Source organism: Dreissena polymorpha, chromosome 4, assembly GCF_020536995.1.
Source record: "Dreissena polymorpha isolate Duluth1 chromosome 4, UMN_Dpol_1.0, whole genome shotgun sequence".
Lineage (NCBI taxonomy): Eukaryota > Metazoa > Mollusca > Bivalvia > Myida > Dreissenidae > Dreissena > Dreissena polymorpha.
In genome coordinates, this window is record NC_068358.1 from 123,426,418 (window position 1) to 123,453,409 (window position 26,992).

Genomic DNA, 26,992 nt, shown 5'->3' on the forward strand with positions numbered 1-26,992 from the left:
CTTCACTACTGGTACACTGCAGACAGTGAGTGTGTGTATGCAATCAATAGTGTTTAACAGCTTGTGCGACGACATTGGCCAGTTTGTCACTGAAATGTTTACATATTGGCTGCTTTCATGGAAAACGGGGCTTAATGCATGTCAAATAAGTGGTGTCCCCGACTAGCCTGTGCACACTGATTAGCCTGTGCGATGCGCAAAAGCTAAACAAGGACGACATTTTCTGATTTTATGGTGTTTTTCGTTTAAAGAGAGTCTCTGGTACTGGGATGACAATTAACGCATATGCATTAAGCCCTGTCTTTCCAAAATAAAGCTTAATTATATTTTCTATTAATGATTTGAAAAAAAGAACAAAGAAAAGTGATAATAACTTCAAAGTAACCTAACTGACAAGGCAAATAAACAAAATCACTTTTAAATCAAATAAACAACCAATGAAATTTTACCTTGTGGCATTTTTTAATAAACATCTAAAAGGGACTTTTTCACAGCTTGTCATTGGATGCTTAATATTGATACATGTAGACATTGGATCTTAAAAGCTTCATTAAAAAAACAAGAATAAAATTAAAGAAACAAAAAAAGTTACCCTCAACTTGCTCGAACCACTGACCCCTGGAATAAACGTCTATCGTTTAGACCACTCGGCCATCCGTGCTCATACAACGAGAGATGTTTTTTATACTTTGTTTAAGCAATCCTCGTAGTATGAAAAAATAAAATAACGACAACAACAGAACTCTCCAAATTATTAAATGTCAATTTACCAATACGTGAAAAGGTTCCTTAAACGTCTTCAGACTTGCAAATCCAATGATCTCAATACACTGTCAGATCTTACATCATGAATAGCTTACAGGTTTAGTGGTTGCCTGCTAGCCTGGGCACAGTAGATTTAACCAAGGAAACTCAATTTCAAAAGTTGCTTACCGTTGGGCTAAAAAGCATGGCAACTAGCTTTTTCAAAGCTTGAACAACTCAATCCAATTAAACAATGAATACAAATTTGGCGATTATGGATCAATTAGGCCTAGGAAATGATTCGATTCCCGCTCACAACAAAACATGATGCATTGAAGTCGGCAAAATTGTCACTATATCAATAAAGTATAAGATACACATAACACAACGTGTACATGATTCTAGGCTTGTTATTCTTTAGCATGGCAACCAAAATTCTAAAGATGGTTTCCAGTGCAGCAACCAATTGCGAAAAAAGAGACATATTGTTGTTATTTTGTCTAAGGCATCTCTATAACATAAATATGAGGTAGAACAGTGAACACACAATTCGACCTGTGCTTTAAGGCACACTCTTTATAAATTTGAATAGGTTGTGTTCATTTCAAACTTGCGATATAAAAAGCTATAGCATAATTTTGAAAACTGAGTTGCGTCTAAGATTATGCAATAGCGAACAATTTGAGTGCCTTCAGTGCTTTGATTATTTTTATGTTTAGATTTCAAACAGGAAATTTGTGGCACATTTTGAAATGCTCTAATGTCAAATTCATATCAATGCATTGGTTTATTGTGACAAAGTAATCAAATCAACGCCCATCAAAATGCCAATGTAAATCAACAATATTTTGCCCGTTAGAGTGACTTTAGTTTGCATTTTCCCATCAGCCTAAGTACAGAATATTACGAGAATAGCTTTTGTAAATCCGTGCTGTCACATGCATGCGTCGATAAATCTTTGAGCCTTGATATGAGAAAACTGGGCTTAAGGCATGTGCGTAAAGTGTCGTCCCAGATTAGAAAACTTCTAAATATAGAAATACATATACTATACATCCCTAATTTTGGAAATAAATTGCTCCAATTTAGAAGGAAGGGAGAGTCCACTAGGCATAAATGGGTTAAGGTCGAATACCCAGTGGGAAATTTGTTATGCGACCGATTGCAAATATCCAAGGTCGAATACTCAGTTGGAAATTGAACAAGATTGACTACGTAAGTCAACGTCGTCAAAACTGTCCTCTTGCGATTCTTTTTTACCGTTTGTAAATTATTATAGCAAATTTAACATGCACGATAATTGCATGAGAATGTCCATTGATCGTTTGCAATCAGCATACCGTGCATGATACTGGTACATTTATAACGTTATGCAACACTACATCAATCTTTTAACTCATTAGGAACTATATTAATGGTATTGGGTAACGTTTCATTATGTCCAAATATAGGTTCTTTAACTCTAATTTAAAGCCAAATGCACTTTATTACGAGTTCAGGTCGGTTTTCCAATTTGTCGCGTTAAAGGTTAAAAATCTATCCGCTTTATTTGTTATTTTCAGTTACGTTTAAATTATTGTTCAGATTGGCCGTAAATAAATCGCGGGATTGACAAATGCGTTTTTAATGTCTATTGTTTATATTTAGAAACCAGTGGTTAAATTTGGAAGAGTGCTAATTGAATAAGGATATCATGTTCTATAGTGCACACGGTAACTTTTTCAGCTGGATGATTCTGTCATTGTAGACGTTACTCTGGTGTTGCTTTGATGAGTGTGTGACAGTGTTTATTAAACAAACGACGCTATTCTCGCGCAGAACTGCATCATCTGCTTGGCGGTGCCAATCAGACGACACTTTGAAAGCCAGGTCTCACTCTCGATTTTGGCGGTATCCTGGATTTATTTGCCGAAGTGAGTTGATGCATAATATAGAATTAAAGGCATAACAAGAGGTGCTCACTCTTTTAGATATTGATAAAATATATATTATATAAAACTGTTAAGTGTGCAGAAAGAAAAGCAGAAATAATCTTTCGATATACTTATGGACAGTGTAGAAGCAGCAAGTTTTATCTAAGTTTAAAGCGCGGATATCATGTAGTTATAAAAATAAAGGGATCTTTTCACGGTTTGGTAAATTGACAAAATTGAAAAAAGTTTTCTCAGATTCGCAAATTTTCGTTTTAGTTATGATATTTGTGAGTAAACAGTATTACTGAACATTTACCATAGTCCAATATAGCCATTATATGTATCTTTTGACGATTTGAAAACCTAAAAATTATAAAGCGTTGCAATGCGAAACGATTGAATAATTTGGAGTTCTGTTGTTGTCGTTTAAATTTACGAAACTGCGAAGATTGCTTATATAAGGTATAAAATACTTTCCCAGTGTATATCTGGCGGAATAGCCGAGAGGGCCAATGCGTTTTCTACTTCAGACTAATTCCAGGACTCCGTGGGTCACTGGTTCAAGCCCTTGTACCGGCTACTTTTTTTTTCCTTTTTTTAATTTTATTCTTGATTTTTACTGGGGCTTTTAAGATCCAATGTTTACATTTATCAATATAAAGCATTTAATGACAAACTTCAAAATATGCCAAAATCTGTGAAAAGGCCACTTTAATACCTTTACTTTGAATTGTTAGAATTTGGTGTTGCAGATATGATTGCAGTCATTACACGTATTGTTAAGTGGGTATTGTAAGTAAACCTTCGATGATGGAAGATAGTGTTGGAGCAGTAGGCTTTAGTTTAGTGCGAAGCGCAGATAATATTGGCGTGGTTACCTTTACTTTGAAGTTGGTTTTGCAGTTATAACTTTAATTTTTACGTGGGATTTGAAGATAACATTTATTGTTCAACGAGTATTTCAAATGTAAATAGAGTGATTACCTTTGTTGTATAGTTTGTTTTTGAAGATGGTGTTGCAGTGGTTACCTGTATTGCATAGTGTGTTTTGAAGATGGTATGGCAGTGGTTACCTTTATTGGTAAGTGAGTATTGCAAATAGTGTTGGAGTGGTTACCTTCATTGTTTGGAGAGTGTTGCATATTGTATTTGAGTGATTGCATTTACTGTTTAGTGCATTCTGCAGAAATCGTTGGATTAGTTATCTTTATTGTTAAGTGAAAATTGCAAATACAATTTAAGTGGTTACCTTTATTGTAAAGTAAGTACAAGTATTGCAGATAGGTTGCCTTTATTGTAAAGTTGTTATTGACTGTAGTATTGGAGTGGTACATTTATTGCATAACGAGTATTGCAGATAATATTGGAGTCATTACTTTTATTGTTTATTGAGTATTGCAGATTATATTTGAGTAGTTACCTTTATCGTTTATTGAGTATTGCAGATCGAATTGGGATGGTTACCTTTATTGCATAACGAGTAATGCAGATTATGTTGGAGCGATGATCTTTATTGTTTAGTGAGTATTTCTGATTATGTTGGACTGGTTACCTTTATTATTAAGTAAGAATTGCAGATATTACTGTAGTCGAAGTAGTTTGTTATTTTTATTGTTAAGTGAGTATTGCATATAATATTGGAACGATAACCATCATTGTTTATTAGTATTGCAGATAGTATTGAGGTTGTTATCTTTATTGTTTAGTGAGTATTGACGATGTTTAAGCTCTTTCTATATGTGGTTCATGTAAGTGAATTTAAACAAACTGCTTAACTATCGAACTGTTATCGACTCGAAACAACATTGCGAAACACTTTATTATTATTATTATTATTATTATTATTATTATTATTATTATTATTATTATATAATTATTATTATTATTATTATTAGTAGTAGTAGTAGTAGTAGTAGTAGTAGTAGTAGTAGTAGTAGTAGTAGTAGTAGTAGTATAAATGCAACAAAACGCACTCGGGACATCCTGAGTACTGTTTATCTGACAACAAATATATTATGAAAGTAAACGTATGTCGGTTGACTTTTATTGACACACAATGTATTTTTACGAGCCTTTATATAATACATGTATTCATACAATTTGTATTTTTTGTATTCACAAGTTGCGCCGACTGTGTGTTTGTAAAGAAGATAACGCTATTGTGGTATACGGTAAACACAAGTTTGCAGATCATTTATGGATATCTTACATTCAGGTGGGAATTCGTTGAATTTATTTCATAAATTATAATTACACTCACACCATATGTTTCACGTAAAATTAGCATTTTTGGTAACACGTTTATTTCTACCTACAGTTCACGGACCGACAGGTTCTTACACTTTCCCATCGGACTGGAATATATGCGGCGTTCTGCGCGCGCAAACCTGAAGGAGCTGGTGTACTGAAAGGGGAAGAGAACTATAATCCTGGCATGATGACCGGAAGCGGTGCCGTCCTGGCGACCCTACTGTTTGCTTGTTTGCTGATCGTTCAGCGTGGTCAGTGCTATTTTCTATATCAATTCATCTCCGCTGTTTGTTTTTTGTTGTTGTTGCTTATATCGTAGTCATCTCTTTTTTTAACTATTTTTAGAACCATATTTCAGAGCGGCCAGTAAAATATGGTATTTATTTACAAAACATCGCGAATGATGTGTGTATTGGTTTCAATACCTATTCGATACGCGAGTAAATGACAGTAATCGGCTGCGCAGAACTTAAAATAAAAGGTTCTTATCAATAATACATGCACGCGTTCTGCTAGAGAATACATTTGAAAGATCTAGCGAACTCTTTTGGAGCCCTGTAGTTTATTCTTTTGTCTGATATTCATTGATCACAGAATAGTAAATGGACTCGCCTCAATGCTAGTGACTAAAACGTCATTGCTCCGCCTTTCGGTTGTGTCGTATTGTCTCGTCGGTGGTTTGTACAATGTTATGCAGTAAATTGATTATACAACCCTGTGGTTTGTTACCACAAAAGTACAAATGTAATCTGTCCACCCATTAGTTGCTCTAAAAATATACAAACTGTTACATAAAGCCAGCGATGATGCTTCGTGGTTTATACCCGTAAAATTTCATAAAACATCCCTACTTGCGTAATATACCTATTAATTCATTCGGGAAAGTATCAAGTATTTTATTTATTTTCCTCAACGGTATAATGTGGCTGATGGTGCGAGGTGGAGGGTAATAAAATGTGTGCAATAGATACCAAATGCTTTAAATATCCAGTGAGAAATTTTAATGGGTTTAATCATGCAAATGCAAAAATTACCCTCTCATACGTTCGTACAATTCGCGTAAACCATAGTAACCAGCATCGTTGCTTTTGACCGGTGTTTTTTTCGCATGTTAATTGCCGTTGTTGTTACACATACTATCGACCGTTGTTATGTCAAATGTAAATGTCCGTTGTGGTATCTCATGCTATTAAATGCTGTTGTGTCACATGCTTTTTACCGATGTTAGCCACATGCTATTGTGTAGGATGTTATTGACCCATGTTGCGCCGAATAAGAGGGGGGGGGGGGGTCATCACGTGATAGTCAAGATGGCGACGTCCATTTCATGTAGTTACTTCATTTACGCATTTAATAATAAAATTCGAACTTCGGTTGATTTTCTGAGAACAGCGAGAACATTGTTAACTAGTTACTGCGGCAAATAATCAAGCATACGCGGAATGAACGTGAAGGCTCCTTGTTGTAGTCAAGGATATTATTTGAAAATTAGAAGACGTAACAACGGTAACAACATCCAAACTCAATAGTTAAACAGATTAATTTGAAAAGAGTTGCAGAGCACAAGAGCCAGAGCTTTTGACACCTTAAGTGCATGGCTTCTGATTCTTTAATTACATGAAATTTATATTTAAAAACAATATGTGTTTGTGAAATACTATGCGCTCCCCCCCCCATAAATTTGACCTTGACATTTAACCTTGAAGGATGACCTTGACCTTTCACCACTCAAAATGTGCAGCTCCATGAGATACACATGCATTACAAAAATCAAGTTGCTATCTTCAATATTGCAAAATTTGAACTTTGACCTTGTCCTGTAACCTTAAAGGATGACCTTGACCTGACCTTTCACCACTCAAAATGTGCAACTCCATGAGATGCACGTGCATGCCAGATATCAAGTTGCTATCTGCAATATTGCAAAAGTTATTGCCAATGTTAAAATTTTACGCAAACAAACCAACAAAGCAACAAACCAACAAATCAACAGACGGGGCAAAAACAATATGTCATATAGACATAAAAAAAACACACAAAAACGCCGAAAAACAAACAAACACATTTGTCAGGTATTCGGATATATGTCAAGCACTACTTATCGGTAATTACCAAACGTATAAACATGCGACGATAGTGTGTGTATTTTTGAAGTCTATGAGGTCATTCTGCGCCTGAGGCAGCATTATGTATGAACCCAGAGTGATTCCCAAGCTTGGACGAATTCTGAATTATAGCTGCAATTTCCAACTATTAAATTGTTACTGGACGATTTTCAATTTGTGTGCGGTTGTGTTTGGGGGGAATCTAGAGAACCCTGAGAAAACTCCACAAGTCCGGTTCTGTGAATACTAATCAAACTCACATGCTTCCGGGAACGGGAATTGAACCCAGATCGCGTAGGTGAGAAGCGCGTGTACCAACCACCTCGCTAACCCTAGAGCCGTCACGCTAAACTTTGTCGGATAAATAACACAATACACTTAAGTAAGTTCGATATTCGCACCTGAATGCCCATTAGTTGGTTATCGTAAGGCAGTTCCACGCCACCATTAAGCGGACAGTTTGTTTGGTAAAAAAAATCAGCATTAGTTAGTACCTATTGCATCATTTATTGTTTAAAAAAATAAATATGTTCAATACCGTTAATTGAAATGCCCTACAACATATCGCGTGATAAACTATACAAAAAATGTTTTTAATATGAAATAAATATTTTGTCCATAATATTATAAACTGTTCATAGGTATTAAAAGGGGCCTTTTCACGTTTTGGTAAATTGACAAAATTAAAAGAAGTTGTTTCAGATTCGCACATTTTTGTTGTAGTTATTACATTTGTGAGGAAACAGTTATACTGGACCTTTACCATGTTCTAAAATATCCTTTACACGCATCTTTTTACGATTTAAAATCCTGAAAATTATTAACCGTCGCAACGCGAAACGATTGAATAACTTGGAGAGTTGTGTTGTTGTCGTTATATTTTGTGAAACTACGAGGATTGCTTATATAAAGTATCAAATACATCCACCATTGTATGAGATCGGATAATCGTGTGGTCTATGCGGTAGACTACTACTCCAGGAATCCAGGGGTAAGTGGTTCGAACCCAGTCTACCTTTTTTTCTTTTTTTTTTTTTAAATTTTATTATTTTTTTTAATGGAGCTTTTTAGATCCAATGTTTACATTTATCAATGTAAAGCATTTAATGGCAAACTTCAACACATGCCACAGTCTGTGAAAATGTGTCCCTTTAACAATGGAGTGGTTGACTTTTGGCGTAGACTTATTGTATACTCACGCATGAAGACAATTTACCCATTCTCCGGCTAATGACAATACCGTATCACCGCGTACGCCATTATAATAATAGCTAAATATACGAGAATCAACGCCACGCACGCCCGACTATCTCTTCTTACACCATCTGGCTCTTTCAAGACACTGGTGTATTGTTCGTGGATAACGTGCAAGGCTATTCGATACTTTTAATCGGAGAATTCTCCTATTTAGACGATCTGACAGTTTTTCGTAATACAAACCCTGCGAATAAAGTTATCAAAATTTCGGTCTTACAAAAGGTGAATGGGGCTAAGAAATAATTGTTTTAAATTAGGTAAATACCGGCCTTTTTTTAAACGGGAAATCCTCGTAATTGTAGCAGAAGATATGTCGCACTACACTTTATCCCATTCTTCTGTGTCAGGCAGATTAAGTTTACAAAAATTTGGGAATCGATTATGAGCTCTTTGTATAGGTTAATTACCGTTGTAGGAAGAAAATTGAGCGTCATAACAGCCCTACCACGCCTAATTCAAATCAGTTTCGTTGGGAAAAGATTACCGCTTAGATCGCAATATCGGTTGTCACAGAGGAACAAAAGTGCTCGATATTCGATGATTATCCTTTTAAAGGTCCGATTTTCAAACACGTTGTAATGATCGCGAAAACGATCTTTCGATCATTTTATCAAAGACACTTATTGTTGCATTGATCTTAATGATCTAATGAGCAGTCTTTTGAGATGGAATGTAAAGACTGCATTTATAATTGAGATATTAATTTTCTGATAATTGGGTTTAGGTTTTTTATTTATTCAATTGCAAATTACTCATAGCGCATATTGATTTATAAGTGGCATGGTTTTATGTTTCCAAACATTTTTATTTAAAACTTTTTTCGATTACTTCTTTTGCACCGTAGTGACGCATTGATGTTCGGTCGTTTGTTGTTAAAAACAGTAACCGTCAATGTCATTTAAATTTGCCGAAATCCAAGACGAGACGCCGTACCTGGTCGATGTGTTTTCGAATCCACTGGTCCGGAGTCAAATCTCCCGGTCTCCGTAAACTTTTTAGTATTCTATAAAGTGCGACTTAAGTCGTCCGATAAGCATTATTTTTTGCTGCCGAGAGCATCTGATTTCCGAAGGAAACCGTCAAGTTTTGACTCATTTGAGACCAAGCAGTCTACTTGTGGCTGCCGGTTTTTATTTGTTGGAATCATTGTTTTGTCATTAGATTCATCACCGAGAAAGCTCAGAGCCGATACTTGCTTTAAATGAAAACAATCGTTTGTTCTGGTGACTCATTTTTGGCCTGGGGCGTAGCCCTAAGGCCATAGCAATGATACAAATTTCTGATACAGTCAGAATTGGCTGGCTGCCAAACCCACGATGAATGAATTCCCAAAAGTCCGATTTACCACTTGGCGGTAATTCATGCGCAATCAAAGAAGTTCTTCGCAGGTCTCAATAACCCGCCTCGTTAATACAGAACATCACTATCTAACATGACATTGTCATAAAACGTACAAAATTGCTAAGCATAGGCTACGACATAGTTTGTATTATTTTTTGCATATTCATGCGAGAATAAGTTCCTCACTTGACGGCCTAGGCCGAAAAGATACGACCGTCTACGGAGACAGTAAAAATATTTTTTTCTGATACATTTTTTGAAGACATTACATTTGGTATTTATAAACATATTTTAAGATATTGTTATTTTATTTTGCGTTAACGAGACATTCAAGAAAAAAGAAAATGAAAAAAACAACAAGTTACCGGATATGATATTTCACTGCCCAGATCGAGCGCGCAAAGTTCTACGTGAGACAACGTACACAATCTGTACACCGTTCTTAATCAGGGTATAGGCCCAGTCTCACTATGATGCCGGCGGAGCCCCTTTGCGTGATCTGGGCTGTGCGGGGATGAACCGGGGCTCTACCGGGATGAACCGGGGCTCCGTCGGGGACGACCGGGATGAACCGGGAAAAACGGGGCTCCACCGGGAAAGTATTAAAATGTTTAATACCTCCGGGATGAATCGGGAGTCACCGGGAAGGACCGGCAACGACCGGTGCGGCACCGGGAACAACCGGGACGGCACCGGGAACAACCGGGACGGCACCGTAGCTCCACCGGGGCCCATACAGACCCCGGCAGAGCTATGGCAACGCCCCGGTGAATGCCGTTAGAGTCCCAGTATAACTACGGTATATAAGAAAACAGGCGCTATGCCGGAACGCCACCGGCATTCACCGGGGCTCCGCCGGGGCATTACCGGCGACGACCGGGGTAAAACCGGGGCGTTGCCGTAGCTCTGCCGGGGTCTGATGCCGGTATAGACACGGTGAGTGCCGGCGGTGTTACGGTATACCGGGGCTCTGCCGGCTTTCACCAGTGCTCAACCGGGGCACTACCGGCGACAACCGGGGCTATGCCTGGACGCTGCTGGCTTTCACCGGGGCACTTCCGGCGACAAACGTGGCTCTGCCGGGGCTTCACCGGGATAAACCGTAGCTAGTCCAGGTTGACCGGGACTCTGCCGGGCTGTATACAGGTTTCAACCGGGGAGGCACCGGGAAATAGTGTGACTGCGTTAAAAATTTCTACGAATCATCCCGGTCCTCGCCGGTCGACCGGCGTTAGCAAACCGGGATGGACTGGGGTTCTACCGGCAAAAGTGAGACTTGGGCTTAAGTGGATTTTCTTTTGTATACTCATTACACAAGAAGTATGAGTGTTTTCCTGATCTGTTAATTATGTAATATAAAGCTATTTTAGGCTATTGAAAGTAATTTATTTGACGCCAACAATAACAGTTTTTTGCGGCCATATTGTTGTTGTATATCTTCACCGCCTATGTAGACGAACCTCTACCAGATCTGTAGAGTTGAACAAAAGGTTATCGTTCCCACAACCAGTATAGTGTTGTCTTCCACCGTCTATGTACATTTTAGTATATACCCAACTATTGTCTTGTCTTACAGTCTCTGAGCTTCTGCACTCAACCGCTAGGGTCAATCCGTATACATTTGGACAAAGGGAAAAATTCGGACAAAACATCGTAAATGCATTTTACGTCACACTAAACCTAGCCCCAGGCCTTCAGCGCCTACAGTGCGTTGATTACTGTATATTACACGTAGATTTACATTTCTGTATTAAGCGACTTTAACAAGTTATATGTATTATGAGAGAAAAAAAGAACGCTTGAGCCCAAATATGCAACATAAAAGTAAAAGCAACAATGACCATGGGATTGGCTATCCAAATAGCAGTTAACACATGCAGTTGACATTATAATCGTGCTATCACATTATCTCGAAATATTGTGACTAATTAGTGGGTCGGGTGTCGGCTCTATTGATGTCTGAAATCAGTTCTTCAAGACCTGTTGAAGTGCCACTTCGTTTGCTCAGGCTAAGAAGCTAAGTAAATCGGTCGCTTTACTCTTCGATAGGCATGGTTGTCTTATGATTTAAGTCCTTTGTGACTCATACACAGACATAAATGTTGATTATGCTCGCAATGTAATGGGATTTCATTGTCTAGTGTGTGCAAAAAGCCTTTTATTTATTTTAATCAAAATCTGAAGTACTCATTCAGTCCTGCCACACCTATTACCCAAGCGTTATATTTCGATTACAGGCTAGGTACATGTAATTCATTCCTCAATGAAATTTGAATTACGAAATTATTGTGTTTTCGTCCGATACCTGTATGTTATTTGCATAAAAACATATACATGTTATTAATAAACCGTAATAAACGAAGCATAATATATTCTATAGGACACATCAATCGACCACAGCAAGTTATTTATGAACGTAAGGCTGCCAATCACGCATCTGTGATTCAATATGCATTAATATCTGGTTACATTTGATTGTGTACTGTGTGATAACCTCTATGCACTTATTGTCGTTCCCAATGTCATTTTTATCCAGCGTTTAACAACAAATAACTTGTCTCACGTTTTTCTTAGCATAAGAAATTTAACACAATGTCCTGTTGAAACTACTCCACAAAAAGGTTCACACACGATATTCACAGATTTGTAAAAACCCATTTCCTTTTCTTTTATCACATATTGAAAACAGAAAACTTTAAATGCTTGTTCTCATAAGTGAGGTAAACATTCTGATTCGGAATTATACTTAAACTAGAAAATAAATGTAGTTTTATCGTTATTGTGTAAAAATAAAAAGTTTTAATGCGAAAGGATTAAACCATGACCGTACGTATCGAGTCAGGAGAAAATGGGTCTTATGCCATATCCTGACTAGTGGTGTTCAATTTATATAATATATATATATATATATAATGCGAGCGATGTTAGCTGATACGTTTTCACAACACGTATTTCGACCAATAGATATATGAAATCCATAGAATCCTTAAAACTTTAACAGACTATTGAAGACAAACTTCTTTTGAATCACATATAAGAACAGTCAAACCCATCGACAATATATACAGACTAATTTCTCTATATGATATCAATATAATTATACTCCTTATTTTTAGAGTCACTTGAGTCCAAATAATATATGGTAATCGAAGTAATGACGTTTATTGTCAGTTCTCAACATTATCAAATGTCTGATTGAGCAAGCGGTTTTAATACCCGCCCTTGCATATTTATAATAAAACGTTCGTTGGCATCTACATTTTGTGTTGGCCCGGTTTCAGTGGACTCCCAGTGCAGCGGAAGTGCGTTGACCCTGCAGGCCTCGACTACGCCACAGAAGTTTTCAAGTCCTGGCTATCCGATAGCCTACAATAAGTAAGATCATTCAGCGTCCGGCGTATTCGTTCGACGATTATTAACCCTTACAATGCGGGAACCGAATTTTTAAGGCCTTTAAAACGTGGCGTCTCATCAGGATCCAAACTGTTTGCTATTCTGATAGTATACTTTGAACAAAATCGAAGAAAATGCGAATTTTATAAATTCAGCAGACGACATTTTAGCAGACGACAAATTTCCCAGCATGCAAAGGGTTAAACATGTTTCAAAATCATGAAAATCATATCAGGTCGGCGCGAATAGAGTAATTGTATGAATTCATTTACTAGAAAACTCTCTATATATACTGTCCGCGTTCTATTATGCTATAAACTATTTACCATAAACTCTTTGTCGTAAAAATATATTTTTAAAATATTTTCGGAAATACTAGTCCTGTTAATCATCAAATCTTTTCAAATGAACGATTACTATAAAATTATTCGGTAAGCTTGGGTCATCTGAATCTCTACGTTGTGATAAATGTACAAAAGTATTGGAGTCGCCGTCTGTGTAAACTGGGCTCAATTCATGTGCTGAAAGTGTCGTCCCAGATAGTCCTGTCAAGAACGCACATGCTAATAAATAACGACATTTTCCGCATTCACTTTATATCGATTAGAATACACACCCTTTAAACGAATAGTTCCATAAGAGCGGAAAGTGTCCACCCTTAGAAAACTGCACAGGCTAATATAGAACGACACTTAAAGCACATGCATTTAGCCCCGTTTTCCGAGAACGCGGCTCTTTTTTTCATCAGAAAACGAACGAAAATCGCCATGTTTGTCCAATATCTATTTGTCCAAGAATGGGATGTTTATCGCTTGATAAGTCAGGCATACATGCGTTAATATTTAGTTTAGTTTATTTACCACCGAAATATGAACCGATCGTTGATCAACTCGATACATGACTCATTTGTATCTTTCGGACCGTTTTCATAGACTTAATACGTACTCAAAGACTACATGTTTTTCTAAAAATGTTGCTATTCTGAACGAGCTTAAATTGTAAAATTGTTCTTATGGGATAGCCTTTATTAGCCCTTTGCATGCTGGGAAATTTGTCGTCTGCTAAAATGTCGTCTGCAGAACTTCTAAAATTAGCATTTTCTTCGATTTTTTTCAAAGAATACTATAAGAATAGCAAACAGTTTGGATCCTGATGAGACGCCACGTTCTGTGGCGTCTCATCTGGATCAAAACTGTTTGCAAAGGCCTTCAAAATTCGGTTCCAGCACTGAAAGAGTTATACCATTCTTCTGGGTCCAGTTGCTCAAACATGTAACTGTCAGTTATTCGTACAACTTTATACATAACAAAAATATCAATTTACATGCAACATGGCTATAAAAGTGCAAGTTACAGTTTATTTAGATAAGTTTTCAGCATTAAGACGACCCGTTCGATTGATGCCTTCCCTCACTTTGGACATAATAAAGAATACGCTCTTAAATTTAAATTTATTTCACTTGAAAATTTAATCGTTTTTTTAACATAAATAACTTGATCAAATAAAAACGGCCATAACATTTCGAGTATGATAGCCCATAACATACAATGACTGTATTTAGCAATATTCGGAACTAAAATTAATGCCGACTCTGAAGTGTTTTTTGAATCTTAAGTCTTGAAATTGGATTGTGAATATGGCGTATGTAATGTACTAATGCACGCTATATCATGTGTTGCTTAGCGACCTTTCGTGCACGTGGCTACTTGACTCCGGTGTGGACGGTCAGCGGATACTCCTCTACTCGGATGCCTACAGTATCCACTGTCCATCGGACTCCGTCGACATCTACGACGGTATGATTAAGAAATTTATGCCTAGTGAACTCTCCCATCCTTCTAAATTGGATCAATTCATTACCAAAATTAGGGATGTCTGGTATATTTATTTCTATTTTTAGAATATTTCTTACATAAATTCCTTTCAGCAAACAGCGAAGACCCTGATGAGACGCCGCATCATGCGGCGTCTCATCTGGGTCTACGCTGTTTGCCGAGTCCTTTTTTCTAGACGCTAGGCACAAATGGGTTAAATGTAAAGACTTTAGTATTCAGAAAAAATTAAAGGCGTGTCGTAGGAAAACCTGGATTTATGCACGTGCATAAGGTGTCGTTCCTGAAACCCGTGCTGTCTGCACAAGGGGTTCAATATATGCAACCGTAGTCTACCATGCATGAATGGTTAGTTCATTTAGAGATACAAGATTGGAAAGTGTCGTCAAAGTCCTCACAGGGGATCACGTATGAAGCCTGGTTTTACCCACGAAATTTGAGAGACTCATAAGTTTTGGTAAAGCTACATGTTTATAAAAAAAATTCAACCGCATACGGTATGAAATCATATTGTGGTATAACCAACCGCAATTGAAGCTAAACTTACCTGTTTCTTTTCTTATAAATTTACAAGTGCAATAAGATCGGGATTATATTGCTATATCGTCCTTTCAAATGTATATCACATCGAGAGTTCTCATACCTGCTTTCAGGAAACAGCACGAGCTCCCCCGGGCTCCAGGCGGGCCTTTGCGGAAGCTCGAAAACGGGCGAGTTCGTCACGCGCGACCGGCACGCGTTGGTCACGTTCCGCACGGACGCCTCGCTCACCGAGAGGGGCTTCGAGTTCATCTACCTCTCAGCAGCAGACACATGTAGGCATTCCCTTATCACAGGCTGTGCTGGCGTCATATTTTACACACAAATTCATATTACTATTTTAGGTGTAAAAAAAATTTCATAGAATTATATTAAAAATACTATTGGTTCATATTCTTTACACGTAACGGTCTTGTTCTTCTCGTTTGACGCGGTAACATGAATTTGTATTTACCAAAGCGCTGAAGGAACTGAAGTTGTCCTTGATTAGCTTGTGTGCATTGCACAGGCTAATCAGTGTGCACAGGCTAATCTTATTTGACGTGCATTAATCCCCGTTTTCTCTGAAAGCAGCCAATATGTACAGATTTCAATGATAAACACTAGACTGGCCAATGTCGACTTACAAGCTGGTATATAAACTCACTGCTAGAGGGTATGTACACTCACTGCTAGAGCAGAATAATTTGTCGTCTGCTGCAGACAGGCAGCGGTAATTGTCCCTTGCAGAGTGAGTTGTGGTTCTTACCGTACTTAAGGCTTCTAAGCACATACTGATTTGCAAAATATTCGCTGTAAATTTAGCTGGCCGCTAACGCGACCAACTAAAAATTACTTCAGCACATATGCATGTACACAAGTACATACTTTTATGTTCAATCCAGAAGCTCTGGGCATTAATTCTTTGTTCATTTTATTTTTACAGCATGATTTTAGTTTTATTAGTATAATATATTAATAATGTAAAAATACAACTTTTTATGTATTATATATGTCGATGTTCTAGTGAAACTCCTGCAAATTTTCCTTGCGATTGTATTTTTGTGTTCTGGCTTAAACAAGTATCGACTCTCTTTTACCACTAGCCGGAACCGGATGTAACAGCGAGTACACGCTTACGGCGTCCGAGCAGGCACAGTTTTTGACGTCACAGAATTTTCCAGCGTTCTATAGCAGGTACTGTAAACCGGGGCGATTTCTTGTATACAGTCCTACGTCTTGAGTTGAGTTGTTTTCCCACATATGTCCGCATGAAATTTTCGGACGGTACAAAGTATCGTTCGAACGTAATGTCTGTACATAATAGCCACTAAACGATGATTTCAGTGCAAATTAACTTTTTTAAAGCCAATAACGGATGGTTTAAAAGCAACTTTTAAAGCCTCTATAAAGCTCAAAATCAACGAAAATTTCGTAAAGTATTTTGTAAAATAAAGTTAACACCAAAATATTCAGTGTTCCTTATATTAATAGTCACACTTTCAACGCTAGATTTGGTATGATTACATAGATTTGTGTTGATACAAAATGCTCGTTTTTAACCAGGTTTTCCGAAGGAAAAAAACTGGTTATTAGATTGGCGAATGTCGGCGGGCGGGTGGGCGGGCGGTCGGGCTGGCGGGCTGGTGGGCTGGCGGGCGGAACAAGCTTGTCCGGGCAATAACTTTGTCGTTCATTGTGAGATATTAAAATCATTTTGCACATTTGTTCACCATCATTAGACGGCGTGTCGCGCGAAAGAATTACGTCGATATCTCCGAGGTCAAGGTCACACTTTGAGTTCAAAGGTCAATAATGGACATAAATTAGCTTGTCCGGGCCATAACTATGTCATTCGTTGTGAGATTTTAAAATCATTTGGCATTTGTTCACCATCATTAGACGGTGCATCGCACTAAAGAATAACGTCGATATCTCCAATGTCAAGGTCACACTTTGAGTTCTAAGGACAATAATGGTCATAAATGAGCTTGTCCGGGCCATAACTATGTCATTCTTTGTGAGATTTTAAAATCATTTGGCACATTAATTTTGTTCACCATTATTAGACGGTGTGTCGTGCGAAAGAATTACGTCGATATCTCTAAGGTCAAAGTCACACTTTGAGTTTAAAGGACAAAAATGGCCATAAATGAGCTTATCCGGGCCAAAACTATGTCAATCATTGTGAGATTTTAAAATTATTTGGCACATTTGTTCACCATCATTGGACGGTGTGTCGCGCGAAAGAATTACGTCAATACCTCTAAGGTCCAGGTCGCTACGACTAAAAATATATTGATTTTGAAACAAGGGGTGTAACTTATATCAATAATAATGCACATTTTGACCTTGTCTCCCTTTATCACACTTAAAAAAAAAATTGAAATCAAGGTCGCCACGAGTAAAGATAGATTGAATCTTACACGAGGGGGGTAACAATTTTGAATTGTCTCCCTTTATCAGACTTTTTTTCCAATTGAAAACCTGGTTTTGTGGAAATTTTGTCCCTTGTTATTTATTTGTGACAAAATTAATTCCATTTTAATTAACGCGAATATATCTTTTCATACGACACACAAACACTAAAATGGTACCATGTAAGTGTTTATGTGTCGTATGAATAGATATCGTTGCGGGAAATTAAAATGGAATTAAATATGCGAAACAATAATAAAAACGAGCATTTTGTATCTACAAACATCTATTTTACCAGACCACATCCGGCGTTAAAATTTCGGCAATTGCCATAAGGAACACTGATTTTTAATTGTTAAACTTTTTTTTTACGAAATATTGTACCACATTTTCGTTTATTTTGAGCGTTATATAGAGACATTAAGATTATTTGAAAGACACTTGAGGATGATTTTAGTGCCTCTAAACGATGATTTCATAACCACTGAAAGATATTTTAAAGCCACTTGACAATGTTTTTAAAGCTTCTAAAAGATGATGACGGCAATACATAACCGATAAATCATGACAGTCTATATTTTACTAATTAAAGCAATTATGTTTCACCATCATCAACACAGATTCACAATCACAATCGTCTACAACTCCGACATTAGATTGGACTTATAAATGTTGTATATAATAACCGTTTTCCGGAGGTATTATACGCAACGCTTTCAGATATTGGGCTAATTTTATGTATGTGAGTCTACCTACATGACCAACAGATGAAGTGTGAAATTTGTTATGGGCCTTGTACTTAAAATTTTATTTTAATAATAACCGTTTTCTGGATATTTTTACGCAACTCTTTCAGATACTGAGCTGGTTTGGATGCCCACGGTAGGGTGGCATAAAGCAGTCGGAATTTCCGTCCGTCTGTCCGTCCGGCATTTCATTTTCCAGACTTATTTTCTAAACGGTTTAAGATATTGACCTGCTGTTTGGAGTGTGAGTTTACCTACATGACTTACAGATGGAGTATGTGTTTAGTTCCGGTCCGTTTATTTTTGACAAAGTTATGGGCCTTGTATTTTTTTTTAAATAATAACCGTTTTTTCAGATATTGCGCTGGTTTTGATGGCCCCGGTAGGATGACTTATAGCAGTCGGACCGTCCGTCCGTCTGTCCGTACGGTATTTTATTTTCCAGACTTATTTTCAAAACGCTTTTTTTCGTAACGGTCCATTGATTTTTGGCGAAGTTATGGGCATTGGACAAAGAAACTAACCGGTTCAAATAATGACGATTATCAATATTACCTCTCACTTCGAAGATAATTTGTTTTTCGACCTCCTGTATCAGTAACGTCCATTTGCTGCTACTCTTTCCTTGGCTAATCAAAACATGTGTTGCATCAACCATCAATAGATGAAGCATTGGGGATCACATGGGAAAATTGACTGATCGGGGACATGTGTACAAGGCATTAAGAAAACATTGCCTAGGGGCTTTTAGCGAGCGCTAACCCCCTTGTTTATCAGAGACAATAAAACGGTATCCGGACAATCGTTACCATAGACAATCGCTCCTACGCTAATTTTGACAAGACGGATATTCGCTCCTACATTGTTTTGACACCCGGACAGTCTTTTACATTATTTTGATAACCCGGACAACCGCTCCAACATTCTTTTGACAATCCGGACAGTCGCTCCTAAATTATTTTGACAATCCGGACAGTCGCTCCTACATTATTTTGACAACACGGACATTCGCTCCTACATTATATTAACACCACAGACATACACTTAAATTCGAAACATTGAAACATAATTTACACCGATGAAAGGTTAACGAAAATGATTAGCCGATATTAAATTTGCCTTAATTGTTAACAACTTAACAGTTAGCCGATTCAACATGAATCGATCAATGTGATTTTGATTATTTAATTAACTAATTAAACAACTAGGTTATAGTTTGTTGACCAAGGGACTTGCACGTATCTACAAGGAAGTCTGTCACATCTGTGGCATGTTGGACGGCCTTACGTTCTTACCCGTGGATGACGTCGCAAGCGGGATTGCATATTTGAAGCAGTCCGCACCAGACGTCCTGACATCGGTAAATGACTACTTTGACGCACATTACGTGTCTGGTGAGTTCCGGACTGTTAATACCAACGGTCGGATACGCTTCAGGCGGACTCCCCCTAGGTTCCAGCCAGAATTGTGGAATGTCGACGCAGCGACTATAAGCTCCAGCGACCGCACCATCAATGTCTGCGAAAGCTGGAATAATGATTTCCGGCATCTCGTCGGCCACGACAACCCATCACTGCGGGTTTTAATAGGTTGCCTGCAAAAAGACAAGGCGATGGTGGATACAGATGTCTACAGACTAAGCAAGGGCGAATAGGTGGAACAAGAAATATCTTTAAAAAAGATATACGGCGTTGATTGTGGTAGCAGTTGGTGAAAGGTAAAGAGTTCAATGAATGGGATCAAAGATAGTGAATGTCTTTTTCTGTGCAGTTCTTAGCTGCATCACACGAAGTACGGGATGTTACGCGGAGTTTTCGCGGCTTATTTTACATTATTACATATTGGTGGTCATAAACCTATAGATACAAAACAGAAAACCAAAAGAAGAATGGAAGTGAAATTAAAACATATGAGTCAACCGGCCACACGCGAAGTATCCGTACATATTTTTAATATTTATACGCGTTCTTCGAACTTTGTCGGGCATTGCTATTTGATTCGATTATTAACAGTATCGAGAATCATCGCGCTTATGCTTACTACATTAGTCAATATGGTGGAATAATTCTTGTTAAATTAATCAAAAATAATATGTATCATGGTATTGTTGAAAACACATTAAGAATCTAGTATTGACACACCATAATTATATCGCTGAATATCTTCATTTAACATATTTCTGGTCTAAAGAAAATTCCAGTTCACCTAGTTCACGCGATAGCGTCTATATTATATAATGATTGTTTACTGGCCGCGAACTGACCCTGATACCTTGCGGGTTGGAATGTGATGCATTAAAGTGAGGCCACGCTTCCACTGCTGGAACGACGGCTTGTTTTAAACTTTATACTTTTACATGTTAAATGTTCAATTCCAAAACAATTTAAAATGGTTTGGCCAAAACGAATATCAGGATAGGGAAAATCGATACTTTTATGAACTTAATTATACTTGTACACAGACCGGAATATGAAAGTAATTACTAAATATGAGACATAGCCTTTAAGTACAAACGATCTAGAGATGGCAATCCCCTGAAAATAAAAGGTGCACGCACAAACTGTATTGATGTCGAGTGTTTAGTGTAAAACTGTTCTATCTATCAAGCCTTTTCATTAGAAATAAAATTGTTTTATGCTGAACACGTAGTAAAACAGTGTTACAAAGACGCGTTCATGTTTCCAATGTTCTGGTGGTATTCTCAAATCAGCCAACGGACTTAATGAAGTGTATTCATTCGTGTCTAGCCGCGGGAAATTTTATTTGAACTTTATTGGACACTTTCAAAGGTCAGGTAAGGTGAAAAGCTGGCTTATACAGCTACGCCGAAAAACGTATCAGAAAGAAGACGGTGAGCTACCAACAGACACTGAAGATTTTGTGCGATCAGTATGTGGCTGGAACCATGTCGATGGTGGAGTTTCTTCATTCAGAGTGTTGGGCACCGAATTCGTCTCGGGTTCTAGGACGTGTTGTGAATAATCATTATTGACTCGTATACATACAGCTGTGTATATAAATATACATATGTTTTTCTTTTCGTTTTATGTGTTTTGTTTTGCATATTTTATTGTGTATATATGTATATAAATGTAAACATGTGCATATTTTTTTTCAGTACATCCGTGTGCATAATATCATAAATACAAGTTAAATAAAGACCAACATTTCAACTTCTCGTGCGGTTTTTATAACTTATTCCATTCGCAAAATCGGCACTTATTCCGATAAATGTAATTTAAGAAAAAAATGTTCCTGATTGGAATTACGTAGGAATAAATAATGTAAGAGCGACTGTCCGAGTTGTCAAAATAATGTAGGAGCGACTGTCCGGGTTGTAAAAAGAATATAGGAGCGACTGTCCGCCTTGTCAAAATCCGCGATTGTCCGTGGGAGCGATTATCTGGGACTATATACATAATAATAATAATAATAATAATAATAATAATAATAATAATAATAATAATAATAATAATAATAATAGCAATCTCTTTATTTTCCGAAGGTAACTCATTAAGACAACACATTGATACAAAGTCACGCAAACAGTTTAACAATGGCAATCTTATTTTCAATGAGGCCTTCAAACAACAATGGTATGTATAATGAATTTCTACATTATATAGAGGATATTTGTTGGATTCGGTGGATTACCGATTTTAATTCACGAGTGATCATAGAAAATAATATTTTCACGAGTGGCGCAGCCACGAGTGAAAATATATATTTTATATGATCACGAGTGAATTAAAATCGAAATATCCACCGAACCCAACAAATTTTCTTTTTATTTTATGCTTTATTTCACAGTTTATATACATTGTTAAAGAGTTTAACTAAAGAATTTTGTTAGGAAAATGACGTCATTTCGTCAAAAAAATGACGTCATTTAATGAAAGTTATCGATAATTTTTACTGATAATTTTCATTGTTTGAAACAGTGAAATTATCAGTTTTAATTCACTGATATTTCTCTATAAACCACCGGAAAGCATAAAATAAAAAGCAAACATGTAGACTTTGACGGACATAAGAGTACTGTAACAGTGTAATAGAAGTGTTATAAAAGCAAGTATATTATATGACTTCTCTTATATTATCAATTTCTCTTCCAATATTGAAATGGTCTCAAGGAACAAATATTTAATAACAGAAAGTATTTAAGAATATAAATGTATTGTTGATAACATTTTCCCATGCACACACTCTAACACACGCACGCACACACGCACACACACATACCTATACACACACACTTATACAATTACCATATCTTAATTAACACGACCAATAACAATAACAAAAAGTTAACAAAAACAGCCGCGTACATTATTGTACAAAGTCAGAGTTTAAAAACGTGGAATACATTATTCTTGAAATAGTTTACGATTGACAGAAGTGGCTGATATACACAAATATTATAATTACAGAAAACAATATTCATGACCAGTGTAGTTCACAATAGGATATGAAATTACTCAACTGTTATGAAGAATATCCTGCACCTCCTTGCTATATAAATAGTTTAACAAGGGACAAAATTGTCACAAAACCAGGTTTTCATTGTGAAAAAAAAATCTGATAAAGGGAGAAAACTCAAACTGAACTTTTGAAATGACCAAAAAAAATTAACCCCCTTTGTAAGTTTTTTTTTTTTTTAAATCTATTTTAAGTCGTGGCGACCTTGACATTGGAGATATTGACGTGATTCTTTCGTGGGACACACCGTCCCATGATGGTGAACAAATGTGCCAAATGATTTAAAATCTCACAATGAATGACATAGTTATGGCCAGGACAAGCTCATTTATGGCCATTTTTGACCTTTGAACTCAAAGTGTGACCTTGACCTTGGAGATATCGACGTAATTATTTCGCGCGACACACCGTCCAATGATGGTGAACAAATGTGCCAAATGATTTTAAAATCTGACGATGAACGACATAGTTATGGCTCGGACAAGCTCATTTATGGCCATTTTTGACCTTTGAACTCAAAGTGTGACCTTGACCTTGGAGATATCGACGTAATTATTTCGCGCGACACACCGTCCAATGATGGTGAACAAATGTGCCAAATGATTTTAAAATCTGACAATGAACGACATAGTTATGGCCCGGACAAGCTTGTTCCGCCAGCCCGCCAGCCCGCCAGCCCGCCAGCCAGCCAGCCAGCCAGCCAGCCAGCCAGCCCGCCAGCCAGCCAGCCCGCCCGCATTCGCCAATCTAATAACCAGTTTTTTCCTTCGGAAAACCTGGTTAAAAAGCAATATGTATATTTGTTTGCAGAAATTAAATCTATAGTAATTATTACGACACGTATGGAGGAGTATTTGACTTTTGAATAAGAGGAAAACAGAAAAATGTTACTACGCGTGAGACTCATTTTGCGCCTCAAAAAGGAAATATTTCTTAAGCCTATGTTTGAAAGTGGTGAGAGTGAGAGATTGGCGAATACTAACCGGTATGCGGTTCCATATTTCAATACCAGAGTAACTAAACGACTTTTTTTTAAAAGTTTGAGTGAGGTGTTTTATGCGTCAAATCATTGTTTGTTATCGATCTTAAATTGTAATAATTGTTTTTCACAAGTTTTATCAAGTCGTTAATATATGTGGGCGTTAAACTATGAAGAGATTTGTAAATAATTACACCTGTGAAATATTTACATCTGTTTTGTGATAAATCATAATCATTTATATTTAAGTCATTACGTAATATTACTCTTAAAAACCTTCTTTGCAGTTTTAATATTCTGTTTATGTCTCTAGTATTTGCATTTTGCCATGTGACACATCCATAATCAATAATTGGTGTTACATACGCATTATAGAACATAATTTTCATCTCAGTTGTTAGGAAATATTGTATACGCCTGAACAGTGACAATTTCGAAACAAGTTTTGATCAAGTTATATAAACATGGGCCTTCCAATTTAAATGTTTATCAATATGGATACCTAGAAGTTTTTGGGTTGCAACATGTTTTATTTTTGAGTTATTTACAAACAAATTTAGATCTTCTGAATGTTTTTGGCGTGATCCTATAGTCATGCAAGTAGTTTTGTCAGGGTTGACTGCCATATTATTTATCATACACCAATTTTGTGACCTTAGTAAGTCGTCTTGAAGTGTGCAATTTATCATAGTTATATTATTCCCTTTACAGTGGATTGTTACATCATCAGCATACATGTCAGATTCTGATGTTAGTCTTAAGGGTAGATCATTCACGTAAAGTAAAAATAACAAAGGTCCTAAAATGGAGCCTTGCGGTACACCGGAACTTATCATGCAGGTGTCTGATGTTACTCCATCTGCCCGAATAAGTTGCAAACGGTTTTGTAGATATGATTAAAAAAAACTTCAAAGACGAATCCGAAAAATGATAAAGTTTCAACTTGTGCAGAAGAATGGTGTGGTCTACTAAGTCAAATGCTTTTTTGAAATCCACAAAAACAGTTCCTATCATATAACCATCGTCCATACAATTTAACCATGAATCAACGAGTCTGATTAAAGCAGTTTGGCATGAGTGGTTTTGTCTAAAACCCGATTGGTGTTCATTTAGTATACAGGCTTCTTTTAAATATTTATTTAATTGAATGACTACATGTCTTTCAATTATTTTAGAAATTGTAGGTAATAAAGAGAAAGGTCTAAAATTATTTGGATCATGTTTATTTTCTCCTTTATGGAGAGGTACGACACTTGCTAATTTAAGTAAGTCTGGAAAGATTCTAGTTGAAATTGAAGTATTCATTAATGTCGTAAGAGGTTGTACGATATAATCTTTGCAAAGTTTAAGGATATTAGGTCCTATTCTGTCTAAGCCACTACTTTTATTAGGATTAAGTTTATCAATTAATGTAAGAACTTCCATATGTGATATATATTCTAATTTTAACTCTCAATTACCAAATTTTTCATCTAAGAAATTTTTTTAATATTCAAAATCTTCATGTTTGAAAACTGTTTTCTTAATTATATGAGATATGTTAACAAAATGTTTGTTAAGTTCATTAGCCACAAGCTGTCTCCTACTTACATTAACATTGTTTGTGTTTAATGTATTAGGTAAAATTGCTCTTTGATTTTCACTATCATTTGATATGCTTTTGATAGATCGCCACAATTGTTTAATATCTTTCTTATCTTTAACAGCATTATTGAAAAACGCCCCCTTATTTTTCTTAATTATGGAATTGCATTTGTTTCTCCATATTTTATACTGATCAAAATTGTTGCAAGCCTTAAATGTATCCCTGTTTAATCTAGCCTGTTTTATTTCATCTGAATACCTTCCAGGCTGATATATGCGCTTAACCCGCTTACTTTTAAATGGCGCATGCTGGGATAATACTGTGTTTAATATATTGCATAAAGTCGTTCGGGCCAAATTCGGATCATTGGTAGTTTCTATAATATTCATATCATATTGACCTAGATCTTGTAGAAACAATGTTTCATCAAAATGTTTAAACGATCTATAAGTTATTTGTCCATGCTCAGATATAGACTTAATTTTAAGTTTACAAAGGAGTGTACACGTGATTGGATAGTGGTCACTGAGGCCTATTACTGGAACGTTAACTTCTGATCCGCAAGATATTGATGTTGTGTATACATGATCAATTATTTTGATGACTTTTTGTTACTCTGGTTGGATATTGAACCAGTTGTGTGAGTCCGAAATCAAGTACAGTTTTTGCCCATTTTGTATTATTAAATTTATTAGGTGAAGAAAATTCAATGTTAAAATCGCCATTAGCTGACCAATTCATATTAGATGATTCTGCAAATTCCATTTGTTTCTCAAATGAATCTGTCCAAGACTGGGGACTGTTTGGGGCACGGTAGATAAAGCATAGAAGATGTGATTTATTATTTTCGATAGCTACCTGTAGCCAAATACTCTCAATGTCCGAGGATTCTAGATCAAAGCGACGGACATAGCTTATGTTCTTTTTGAGATATATAATGAGTCCTCCACCAGCCTTTTTTGACCTGTCTTTACGTTCAAAAACGAAGTCGTTAATTAATAGATCTGTATCATTAATTGAACCTGTTGAAAACGTTTCACTCAAACCAAATATATCAATTGACCCTGGCTCTCTCATTATAAGTTTGAGTTCATCTAATTTTGGAAGAATGTGTTGAATATTCAAACTTGCTACATGAATACGTTGTTTGCTGAAAGTAAAAACGTTTTTATGAATCAACAATTTATCCTTGAAATTATTATTCGTTTTGAGAGGAGGCATTTTCGATAAATCTTCGGTTTTGCTAACATTTAGATACTGGTATGAATCATAATTGCATTTACAATACAACGTACATGTATTTTTAGAAACACAAATAGTGTCAGGTTGAATATTATAGTCACAAATTATTTTGTTGCATTCAGTACATATATTGTTAAGTTTAAGAAATGGGTATTCATGAGTAAATAAGTTAGAGTTGATATGTACGTC

General features: G+C 36.5%; 1 protein-coding gene across 1 annotated transcript in view; it reads left to right on the forward strand.

The window, feature by feature from the left end:
• The first annotated feature begins 4,797 nt into the window (after positions 1 to 4,797).
• The window catches only part of LOC127879575 (deleted in malignant brain tumors 1 protein-like), a 29,751-nt gene continuing 7,556 nt past the window's right edge, over positions 4,798 to 26,992 (forward strand). Inside the window, exons 1-6 of the mRNA XM_052426517.1 lie at positions 4,798 to 4,872; positions 4,975 to 5,158; positions 12,892 to 12,985; positions 14,687 to 14,799; positions 15,489 to 15,650; positions 16,461 to 16,551. Of these exons, the coding sequence (XP_052282477.1) occupies positions 5,092 to 5,158; positions 12,892 to 12,985; positions 14,687 to 14,799; positions 15,489 to 15,650; positions 16,461 to 16,551 (527 nt within the window). The 5' untranslated portion in view covers positions 4,798 to 4,872; positions 4,975 to 5,091. The remainder of the gene's footprint in view (positions 4,873 to 4,974; positions 5,159 to 12,891; positions 12,986 to 14,686; positions 14,800 to 15,488; positions 15,651 to 16,460; positions 16,552 to 26,992) is intronic.